Here is a 12,264-nt window from a genome sequence, read left to right as displayed (position 1 = left end):
CATTGTGATGGACCTCCGCTTGATTGGTCTACATTGGAAGCCGTGTATGCTGACATTTCCCCTCAGTGTGTTGCACCAAAAGCTCAGTTGACTCATTGGGCGTATGCCTAGTTTTGGTTTAACCTGTCTGGTAAGCCTCTCTCTTCATTGGTGGCGGATTATCTACAGAAATTCACAAGGATTTACTTTGCACTAGTCACTTTATTCATTGGAATCACTTTATGGACTTTATATCCACTATGCACTCGCACTGTTTTATGTAAATGTATTAATATTCTTCACATATTGGTTATATATTGAATGTATTCATTTACATTTTATACACACAAGTAATTCTTTGCTATCAGCTTAGGTCTGGGTAGTAGGAGTGACTTGTATCACTCTATTCAGCGCTGCACTATACCATTTTTTTTTTACCTTTTTATACACAGATTTTTTGTTGTGCTGGCAGCTATTATTTACCACTTTAAGACAGCGCGTTTTTTCCTTTTTCCTATAAGCCTTTTGGATTAGCCTTTTTTATTCTTCCTTTCTTCACTGGAGACATAAAAGGGATATTTTGGTAAGAAGTAAGGTCATTTGCGGTCTCTCGTATGGAGGCCAAAGTATCTCTAAGCTCTCACTTGGATGATCACAACAGGACTTGGACGATATCCTTCACATGCCATATTATTCATTTCTCTGAATGTTGCTGTTCAGCAATGCTGGGCCTGTATGGGGTCATAGACGTCACATTTATTTTGGTTTGCAGACTCCGGCTTGGTTGGAGCAGATGATCGCACACACAACATGGCGAGACCTTTTCTACAAGCTGGCGGAAGCTCACCCGGACTGTCTGATGCTGAACTTCACTGTAAAGGTGAGAGTCCCATGAATTCCCTCCATGTGCCATCTATCCATTCACAATGCTTTACCTCAAATTGTGTTGTGTAGTTTTACATTTTGTCAGCAGAAAAATAACTTATTAGGGGGGAAATAATTACTGGTGATTGGGGTTCACCAATGTTAAAGTGGTAGTAAACTCAGTACTTGCAAAATCCACTGACAGGGAGGGTTTGTATTAGGGGTGCAAGGAAAGAAAATTTTGGTACTGAAAATGCATCTCACTTAGCCGAAAATTAGTTTTTAAAAAATATTTATATTTTTTTATATATAATTGTATTCCACTTTTTAATTAATATGATTAATTTAAATTAATATGAATTTATTGTTGGCCATTATTGGCACCTTTAGTGCAAGAAAAATGCAGTCTCTAACCATCTCTTGTATCATGTCTGCAAATATTTTACTTAAACTTACTGCTAATAGTATTAGCAAAATTTCCATTCGGTGCACCTCTAGCAGACATAATACAAGAGATGTCAGAGACGGCAGACATACAGTGAGGGGAAAAAAGTATTTAATCCCCTGCTGATTTTGTATGTTTGCCCGCTGACAAAGAAATGATCAGTCTATAATTTTAATGGTAGGTTTATTTAAACAGTGAGAGACAGAATAACAACAAAAATATCCAGAAAAATTCATTTCAAAAAAGTAAAATGCAAATCAATTTATAAATGAGTGAAATAAGTATTTGATCCCCTATCAATCAGCAAGATTTCTGGCTCCCCAGTGTCTTCTATACAGGTCTCTTAAAGGGAGTGCTCCTAATCTCAGCTTGTTACCTGTATAAAAGACACCTGTCCACAGAAGCAATCAATCAGTTTCCAATTTCTCCACCATGACCAAGACCAAAGAGCTGTCCAAGGATGTCAGGGACAGGATTGTAGACTTGCATGTGGCTGGAATGGGCTACAAGACCATCGCCAAGAAGGTTGGTGAGAGGGTGACAACTTTTGGTGCGATTATTCGCAAATGGAAGAAACACAAAATAGCTGTCAATCTCCCTCGGTCTGGGGCCCCATGCAAGATCTTACCTCGTGAAGTTTTATTGAACATGAGAACAGTGAGGAATCAGCCCAGAACTACACGGGAGTATCTTGTCAATGATCTCAAGGCAGCTGGGACCACAGTCACCAAGAAAACAATTGGTAACACGCTACGTCGTGAATGAAATCCTGCAGCGCCCGCAAGTTCCTCCTGCTCAAGAAAGCACATGTACAGGTCCATCTGAAGTTTGCTAATGAACATCTGAATGATTTAGAGGAGAACTGGGTGAAAGTGTTGTGGCCAGATGAGACCAAAGTCGAGTTCTTGGCATCAGCTCAACTCACTGTGTTTGGAGGAGGAGGAATGCTGACTATGACCTCAAGAACACCATCCCCACTGTCAAACATGGAGGTGGAAACCTTATGCTTTGGGGGTGTTTTTCTGCTAAGGGGACTGGACAACCTCACCGCATCAAAGGGACGATGGACGGGACCATGCACCGTCAGATATTGGGTGAAAATCTCTATTCCTCAGCCAGTGCATTGAAAATGAGTCATGGATGGGTATTTCAACATTACAATGACCCAAAACACATGCTCAAGGAAAAAAAGGAGTGGCTCGGGAAGAAGCACATTAAGGTCCTGGAGAGGCCTAGCCAGTCTCCAGACCTTAATCTCATAGAAAATATGTGGAGGGAGCTGAAGGTTTGAGTTACCAAACGTAAACCTCAAAACCTTAATGACTTGTAGAGGATCTGCAAAGAGGAGTGGGGCAAAATCCTTCCTGAGATGTGCGCAAACCTGGTGGCCAACTACAAGAAATGTCTGACCTCTGAGATTGCCAAAAAAGAGTTTTGCTACCAAGCACTAAAATCAATTTATAACTTTTTTTTTTTTTTTTTTTTTTTTAAATCTTATGTGGCCAGTTTGGTTTCACTACAGAGAGTTCTACAACTAATTGCTGAATTGTCTCTCTTTTCCAGCTCATCTCAGATGCCGGATATCAGGGCGAAATCACAAGCGTCTCCACAGCTTGCCAACAGCTTGAGGTGTTCTCCAGGGTGCTTCGAACCTCGCTGGCCACCATCTTAGACGGAGGGGAGGAGAACCTTGAGAAGAACTTGCCAGAGTTTGCTGTATGTCTACCATTGTATTCTCCATGGGTTACAAATGGCTGCCTGCTGAACCATCTCTCCCTAATCTTGTCTCCTTTTTCTCTTCATGTTGTTCTAATGTCTTTTTATGTGTGTGCAGCAAATTAATTATTGTAAAGAATATTACAGCATTCTCATCTGTTGTCTTTTTGCCTTTCATGTCTCTTCTCAGCCTTTTCTACTAATTGGGATAGGAAGGAGGCTGAAAAGGGATTCAATTCCTTTCCTCTGTTTTGCACTTTGGGTATCTTGTGTATCATCACTTGTTTCTGTGACTGCTGTCAGATTTCATTGAGTCTTCTCCTCTCAGAGTTTCAGAGTTCTAAATCTCTCCTAACTTCTATTGCAGTCGTGGGCCCTAGTTTAGTGCCTGCCTGTCAGAGCTTTCTGCCACTTCTTGTTCCATCTGGCAAGCTACATTTCAACATTTTTGTTATTTATTTTTTCAGAAAATGGTTTGCCATGGAGAGCACACCTATTTGTTTGCCCAAGCAATCATGTCCATATTGGCGCAGGAGGAACAGGGGGGATCCGCCATGCGCAGGATCGCTCAGGAGGTGCAGCGATTTGCTCACGAAAAGTAAGAATTTGAATATCTTGGACTGTAGGATAAAACTGCACCAGAGCATAGGGATAGATATTCTCGTTGGATCCCTTTCCCGTTAATATTCTTTAGGTAAAATAGCTTTCAGCCCTGGGGGCAATTGTATCCAGAGAGAAACTTTGATCTGTTTGAAAGTACAGAACCTAGGTACTTGGTAACTTCTGCTAGCATGTAGTAGCCAATAAGTTGAAGATATCTAAAGTTGGAAAAAGTAACATAACTATTTCATCTGTGCATCTTAAATGAGCGCTTGGATACAAATCACAGATAAGATACAGAGGATGGCATGTAATCTTTTATGGAGCTAAACCTTTGACCAGGAGGAGTCCGAATTTGTCAAGACTATTGCTTTGTAAAGTGTGTGTTTAGCCTATGTGTGAGTAAGGGGGGTGAGTAGACAGTCTTCTTCTGAGTAAAGAAGACTGGTAAAGCAAAGGCAAGAAAAGCGGAAAGCAAGGTAGGGAATAAGTATGGACGGGGGAAGAGGGCGTGACATTGGGATGGATGGAACAGACTAGCTGCTAAGAGGTGGTGTCCCCCATTTTCAATCTAAACAATCCAGATATTCCAAGTAGAGCTCTATTGTTTTAATGTATCATATAATAAGGCCGTCAGTTCCTTCATGCAATGTAAGACCCATTTCTAAAGAGGAGGGACAAGGTCAGTTCTTCAGTTTCAAGAAAAAATATATATAAATTCAGCGCTGACTGATCGACGGACACAAAAGAATAAATGCAAGCAGACACTAAGGTTAATTCAACAACACCTCAATGACATAAATAGAAAAATAGTGCTGCGCAAATAAAAAAGTCCTTAAACATCATGTATCAGATGTGATGAATAAATTGGAAGACAGGAACCACCAGTGGACACTCAGGGTGACAGAAAATAGCTGATTGGTGACTATGATCCCTCCACCGGACATGGATGGCCCCTCACCTTAAATACTCGACCTGAAACAGGTCACACAGCATGAACAGCATACACTGGGTGGATAAGTCCTGGCAATGGTGGTATCGCCTTCACACTTCAGCATTTGTTTGCTGGGACAGATAGCTGTCAGCTGCAGGGGAAATTTCACAGTGTGAAATTTCCCCTGCAGCTGACAGCTATCTGTCCCAGCAAACAAATGCTGAAGTGTGAAGGCGATACCACCATTGCCAGGACTTCTCCACCCAGTGTATGCTCTTCAGTTTCAAGGCATCACAATTCTGTACATCAACAGATAGAAGCTTAAAAGACCTTCTTGGCAGGAGATATGGGGCCTGGGAGTAGGGAGAGGAATGTTATTACATTGCTTGAGGATGAAATCTACAGGCAGGACCACGAAATGTGCAAAATATTCCCTTTTATGATTAAATAATAATTGAACAGTAGGTCTGGCCTTTATTATTATATACAGCTGTGAAATTAATGGTAACTTGTCATCAAACACACGCTTCTCCACACATTACCCACGAACATGTGTCATTTTGAATGGCAACCCCAACACATTACAATGGACCTGGGTTTTGGGAGCACACAACACGCACGTCAATCATTTCTGCTTTGGGTTGTTCAGAGGGGGAGGGAAGGTTCACTTAATTAAAAAGTCGTTGTGATGCATTAACCAACCGCTTATAAATAAATAGGATGCCTTACCACGACGCATGTAAATGTGTGACCTAACGCACCATAAAAATGTGATTCAAGCATTGGCAATTACTGTATTTTGGCTTTAGAGAGACAGAATCCTTCCCTTCATAGAAGAGTTTTGATTCAAGCCTTGGTGTATTAAATATGAATATATTACATTTATTGTTGTGGTTGATGTTTTACATGTAGTTTTTATTCTTCAGAGGTCATGATGCCAGCCAGATCACACTTGCTCTGGGTACAGCAGCTGCCTATCCTCGAGCATGCCAAGCACTCGGAGCTATGTTATCCAAAGGAGCATTGAACCCTGCAGACATCACTGTGCTGTACAAGATGTTCACAAGCATGGATGCCCCCCCTGTGGAGCTGGTGAGGAACTGGGGGGGGGGGGGGGACACAAGTGTAGTGTACAGTAATAAATATTTTGTTAATGAGGTGCATAGAAAAAGTGCTTCCTCCCCCTTTTTTTTGTTTTTTTTTTTTTTGTTTTTTTGTTTTTTGTGGTCTTTTACAAAATATGGGATGGTGTGATCTGTTATTGCTTTTAGTGTTGTTCAGAACTTTCAGGGTCCTTTTCGTCACTGCTTATTACTGTTCAGGAAGGCCCATTAATACTCTTGGTGCTAGAGGGTATTCCCCTTAAATTCCCGCATGCAGCAGATTTGCTGCTCCATACAGTCTATAGGTGATAATTGTCCTCCTAGGATGGTCAGACTAAAACTACATAATCTTACAATTCAGTTTCAGCTTAAAAGGAGTAAACAAGACCTCTAGATTGAATACAGCCCTACACCCCTTTTCTTGGACCCCCACCCAGCTGGACATTTTTATACCTCCATCGTTGGTCATTCATGTAACTGTTGAAAGAATCCTATAAATGACATTTTAAGCTTCATAAAATGAACTGACCTTAAATAATGATCGTATAAGTTTTGTATTCTTATAATTTAAGGGTGATTGGCAGCCAATTCTAAACATTTTGTATTTAGTCCCTTACATCACATGGTTTAGGTATACATGAGATATACAACCCTGTATGAAGGGGGTATTAGTTGAACATTTTTATATTTTACACCTAAATAAGATTGAGAACTGCTTTTTCAGAACAGAGTTGCCTACTTAGTTTTTTTTTTCTTTGCAGATCCGTGTTCCTGCTTTCTTGGACCTTTTCATGCAGTCACTGTTTAAACCAGGTGCCAAGATAAACCAGGACCACAAACACAAGTACATCCACATACTGGCATATGCAGCTGGAGTGGTGGAGACCTGGAAGAAGGTGCGTTGTAACAGCAGTTCTAAATGTGTTTCTTTGTTTTATTTATTTTTTATTGTATTGGCAATTACTGTATTTTGGCTTTAGAGAGACAGAATCCTTCCCTTCATAGAAGAGTTTTGTTTGGTCTAATGGTCCTGCCACAGACATCAGTTTGGATTTAAGTTGATAAATGTGCACATATATTATAGGACTGGCTGGATAAAGAAGCATGGTTGGGTAATTCATTAATACTGCAACTATTTGTAATCTCTGGCTATTCCCTAATGGGAATTGAGCTCACTACCCCAGCACTGCAAAGCAACATTCCTGTTTTTAACTGCATTCCTGTACTTTATACATTATGGTTAAAGGAGTTCTGTGTGAGATATGTCTTATCTTGTGTATGTTGGGAAGGGAAGAAAAGCAAATATAAGCTATAAATCATTATTTTGCTATACAGATAATTCTATCTCTTGTTTGTTGTCCTAAAGAACAAAAGAGTGAATATAAACAAGGATGAGCTGAAGTCCACCTCCAAAGCAATAGAGACTGTTCACAATCTGTGCTGCAATGAGAACAAGGGGGCCTCCGAACTGGTGGCAGAGCTCAGTACACTGTATCAGTGTATCAGGTATGTAGTGGGATAAGAAGGTGATGAAATCATTGTTGTGGAATGCAGGCTAGCTGTCTTTTCTTTGCCTAGATGGCAGAAAGTGATGTCATTATTGTGGGACACAGCTTCACCATTTACTTTCCTGTTTTATACCATGCTAGGTTCCCTGTTGTGGCGATGGGTGTTTTGAAGTGGGTGGACTGGACCGTGTCGGAACCTCGCTACTTCCAGCTACAGACAGATCACACCCCTGTGCACCTGGCCTTACTGGACGAGGTATGTTCTGGACCTTGTGTAGTTGTGAATAGGCTTTCAAGTTGTGAGACAGGTTCACTAGAAATCCATCATTTCATAGGATAATACATGTCTGGATTCAATGCTGCTCTGCTGGCTCTCTGTGACGGGAGGAATCAGTATCTATAAACTCTTGCTATAATATGGGTTTAATATTTCTAAGTTGCTTGTTGTCTTTCAGATCAGCACATGCCACCAGCTGTTACATCCGCAGGTCCTGCAACTTCTTATCAAACTCTTTGAGACAGAGCACTCGCAGCTGGATGTCATGGAGCAGGTAGGTGCCCGGGAACATACATCTGTCCAGTTACTGAACCATTGAATGTTAAAATGGAGATTGACTATGATAAAAACTGTTACATATCCCCTCCCCAAGCCACCCTCATACAGAACACTGAATGCAGATAAGATTCTGGAGGGGGGGGAGTACTCCCCTTCTAGCTTGCACAGCCTTCCAACCACATCTCCCACCTCCTGGTCCTGGGTTGCACAGTCCTGTGTGTGCATCAGCTCTGGCAATGAGGTATAAATTGTAATGCCAACATGTGCCCTATGGAGGTCCTTCTTGTTTCTAGGCATCACACCTTTTCGGCAAATGGCTGATGTAAAGTGGTTGTTATTGTACATGAATTTTAGAGAAGGCCTTCGGGTTAGTACTTCCACATTACACTAAAACCCTTGTGTGTGTGTGTACATAGTATGGACCTTAAAAATAAATGAGTCTTCTAAGCACCTCTGTACATTGCAGGGAAAGTGTGATCTGTAAACATTTCATTTAAGAGCATTTATTTCATTTGAAAGAGCAGACTGTTAAGTCTTCTGGAGGCCAATTTGGAAAATCAATCTTGCCTTGTCCTGTTTCATCCGTAGATGGAGTTGAAGAAGACTTTGCTGGACAGGATGGTCCACCTGCTGAGTCGAGGTTATGTACTTCCAGTGGTCACTTACATGCGCAGGTGTCTGGAGAAGATGGACACAGACATCTCACTTATAAGATATTTTGTCACAGAGGTGAGTCCAGTGTGTTTGGGGATTGGGGGGGGGGGGGTGTCTCCCCCGTCCTTCACATCTTCCACACGTTACAAATGCCTATATCCAGCTATTTCTTACGTTAAGTATGCCTGGGCACATTCTTGATACAGAATGATTAGACTAGACCCCAGGGATTGTTCAAGGCCAGGATCTGATACAGTGGAAAATGTTTTCAATTAAATTGCAGCGTCTGTGGTGGTGTTTTACTTTAGAAATTTAGTACTTGAAGAGTTTTAGTAAAGCGACAACTTGGGGCAAAAGTAACAGGTTTGCTTTAACCTCCTTAACCCATCAGCATATACTCACTTCTGTTTTGCTCACTCGCTGCCCCTCTCAGCATCAGGTGAAAAAAGATGCCTAGTACAGGAGTTTTCTTATATACAAACATTCAACTTGTGTTCGTATGTTTATTCGTGTAAAGCTGGGTACACACACTCAGTTTTTTTTTTTCCCTTTCAACCCAGCAGACTGCATGCAAAAACCTGACAGATTGCCGTACCAACACAATCTCCCTCCGCTGTACTATTGTATTCTGACAGGGGGATTCCCCCCAACACACACATACACATATCAGCGCTCACAGCCATTGTCTGCAAGCGCTGATCTATGTTGGACTTGCGAACGAGCTCCTGGAATGGAACTTGTTTGTATGTAGGGGACTTACTGAACTGGATATGGAGCAGCATGTGACAGTAGTGTTCCAGTCAGTGCTTTCACATAGGGGAGTCCATATATCACTGTGTGAGCTACAACTCTGACACCCAAAGTCTCGTGTTTTTGTTTTTTGTTTTTTTAATAAGTTAAAAATAAAATGCCATACTTACCTGCTCTATGCAGTGGATTTGCACAGAGCAGCCCAGATCCTCTTCTTCTCTGGTCCCTCTTCGTTGCTCCTGGCCCCTCCCTTCTGTTGAGTGTCCCCATAGCAAGCAGCCTGCTTTGGGGGCACCCGAGCCGAGTCACAGCTCCCATGTGTCTATTCAGACACAGAGCCGCAGCCCGGCCCCGCCCCTTTCTCTCCCGATTGGCTGGCTTTGACAGCAGTGGGTGCCAGTGGCACTGCGCTGCTGTCTCAGCCAATGAGGAGGGGGGTCCCGGGCAGCCGAGACACTCCTACAACATCGCTGGATCTAGATGGGGCTCAGGTAAGTATTAGGGGGGCTGCTGCACACAAAAGGCTTTTTATCTTAATGCATAGAATGCTTTTAAGATGAAAAACCTTCTGCATTTACAAAACCATGCACAAAGTGAACTGATTTCTTAACCCTGTCTGAGCAATCTATATAGGCTCATAAAAACAAATCCAGTTTGTTCTTTGTCTTATTTGCATTAAGCCCCTCCTGGTCATGGCTTGAACTAAGGCCTCCCTGACCTTGGCCATCTTGTTGCTGATCTTAGAGAGCCCCAGATCTGTAGCAAACCACAGCCCGGCAGTAGTGATGGGCCTTCCGCCTTGCATACTCTAACAAAAGTGGTAATATTTGTGAGTGATAACTGGCCATCCCAGTGTAGTAGTGTTTGTGAGTTCTCACCCTCACTTGGTTTCATTGTAGCAAATGATGCTCAGATTTATGATTGAAATACGTGTGGCTTCCTTTAGAGACAGGCTTCCCAGTACAAATCTACTGCTGTGACAGCTGGGAGCGACAGAAGCAAACTGCTGCACCTCACATGGCTTCTGGAACCCACAGAAGATCTGTGTCATCATGTCCTCCTCTCTCTCTCTGCAGGTCCTAGATGTCATCGCTCCCCCTTACACATCTGACTTTGTACAGCTTTTCCTCCCAATCCTAGAAAACGAAAGCATCGCCGGCACTATCAAGGCAGAAGGAGAACACGATCCTGTAACAGAATTCATAGGTAAGAAACTGCATTTTGTCCTGCTTTTTTCTTTTTAAAGGGAATATGTAAAAGGTTTTTGTCAGCTGAAAGGATTTTTTTTTTTTCACAAAAGATAGCTGAAAGGATTTTTACATTGTTGTTCATTTAAAAGTTGTCACCCGCGACAGCCTTCCCCACAGCAAAGATGAGTGTGGCCATATAATAGTGAATTGGTAGGGCTGCTGAGGGCAGGGACATCAACTTCTAAAGGATAACACATAAGAATTTTCTCAGTATGTTTGTTCTTTATATGTTCTGCTTTTAAAATGCACATGTAGATACAGTATGGATGTGCAACTAACAAATATATTTTCAAGTGAAACCCTCTGCAGAATTGGGCCTCAGGTGCAGGAAAAGGTGATCTAGGAAGCATAAATTGTCTTCCAAAATAACTTCTCTTGTATTTAGAAAAGCTAAACCGAGGGAGTGCTAATGTGAATAAGGCCTTATGCCGCGTACACACGAGCGGACTTTACGGCAGACTTTGCCCGGCGGACTGGATTTCGTCAGACAATTCGATCGTGTGTGGGCTCCAGCGGACTTTGTTTTCTCAAAAGTTGGACGGACTTAGATTTGAAACGTTTTAAATTAATCCGTCGAAAAGTCCGCTCGTCTGTATGCTAGTTCGACGGACAAAAAGCCACGCTAGGGCAGCTATTGGCTACTGGCTATGAACTTCCTTGTTTTAGTCCGGTCGTACGTCATCACGTACGAATTCCACAGACTTTGGTGGACTGTGTGTAGGCAAGTCCGTTCATTCAGAAAGTCCGTCGTAAAGTACGTCAAAGTCCGCCGGGCAAAGTCAGCCGTAAAGTCCGACCGTGTGTACGCGGCATTAGACTTGCCAATTACAGTTTTCTTGTATAGCAATAGAAGATGCCGCTCGCTGTCACTGGGGAAGGGTGGAGGGGGCGAGAGGCTGCTGGAACATGTTGCATGTTTCACTCTAAATACAGGTGGAACATGTTCCAGAAAGTGTGCTGGATGGTGTCCTAAAAAAAAAGACACTTCAGGTCCACCATATACATAGCCATAGTCTCTCTTCGTTCCTGGAAGCGGATTGCTATTATTTAGCAATAAGCACATCATAATTCTAGCTGCCACCACCAGAGCAAATGCAGAGTTAACTATGAACAGGAAGTGTCTGCTGCTTTGGTGGCCATTTTGGAGGACGGATGTTGGGTTTGTTGGAAGGCAAAATATACATCTGAAACCTGGGGGGGAGGGGAATTAATAGTGTAGAGACTACACTATGGACTGTGAAAAGGGAGGCTTACTGGTAAACACTAGCAAATAGGTGAATGATTAATTACAGCTTTACAAAGGATTAGGAACTAGTGCTAGACAAAACGTGTTGTCAATAGGGGTCATTATGTCTGAATCCTCTATTTCTTTTCTCTGTTTAGTTCACTGCAAATCCAAATTCATCATGATGAACTGATCGGACTGTGCTGGGCGGACTGAGCCCCGGACTCCAGTGAGAACAATCTTTCTCTACTATGAGAAATCGTGTGTGTATATAGAATTTTGTTTTGGTTGTATTTGAGTTTTATATGTGTTATTTTGTCAACAAATATACATGCTTTTTTTAAAACCAAGTCTGGTGTTCATTTTTTACCACGCAAGTAGAGCAGCTGGAACTGCATTTTGCCCTTTTTGTACCACAATTTTAAAGTCACCGGTGTACTAGTGATGGGAAGAGATGCCGTGCATAGAAATGTGAACACGTGCCATCACTTGTAGCTGTGTGCCTTTTATGTAGCATCTTGTTTTTAACATACCAATTGTAAAAATAGGTTCCAGTAATAGCAATGCTATTTTGTCTTTATTTTTTTTTTTTTCCTTAAGACCCCTTTCACATTGGGGTGTTTTTCAGGCGCTTTAGCGTTAAAAAAAGCGCCTGAAAGAAGCCTCATCTGCAATCCCAA

General features: G+C 42.1%; 1 protein-coding gene across 1 annotated transcript in view; it reads left to right on the top strand.

The window, feature by feature from the left end:
* Positions 1-11,930, top strand: part of NELFCD (negative elongation factor complex member C/D) — a 32,185-nt gene extending 20,255 nt beyond the window's left edge. Inside the window, exons 5-15 of the mRNA XM_073607564.1 lie at positions 752-859; positions 2,852-3,004; positions 3,472-3,602; positions 5,465-5,630; positions 6,403-6,537; positions 7,008-7,147; positions 7,291-7,405; positions 7,605-7,700; positions 8,294-8,434; positions 10,186-10,315; positions 11,743-11,930. Of these exons, the coding sequence (XP_073463665.1) occupies positions 752-859; positions 2,852-3,004; positions 3,472-3,602; positions 5,465-5,630; positions 6,403-6,537; positions 7,008-7,147; positions 7,291-7,405; positions 7,605-7,700; positions 8,294-8,434; positions 10,186-10,315; positions 11,743-11,777 (1,350 nt within the window). The 3' untranslated portion in view covers positions 11,778-11,930. The remainder of the gene's footprint in view (positions 1-751; positions 860-2,851; positions 3,005-3,471; positions 3,603-5,464; positions 5,631-6,402; positions 6,538-7,007; positions 7,148-7,290; positions 7,406-7,604; positions 7,701-8,293; positions 8,435-10,185; positions 10,316-11,742) is intronic.
* Positions 11,931-12,264: the final 334 nt, after the last annotated feature.

Source organism: Aquarana catesbeiana, linkage group LG12 (genome assembly GCF_042186555.1).
Source record: "Aquarana catesbeiana isolate 2022-GZ linkage group LG12, ASM4218655v1, whole genome shotgun sequence".
Taxonomy (NCBI): Eukaryota; Metazoa; Chordata; class Amphibia; order Anura; family Ranidae; genus Aquarana; species Aquarana catesbeiana.
This window is presented reverse-complemented; position numbering and strand designations above follow the sequence as displayed.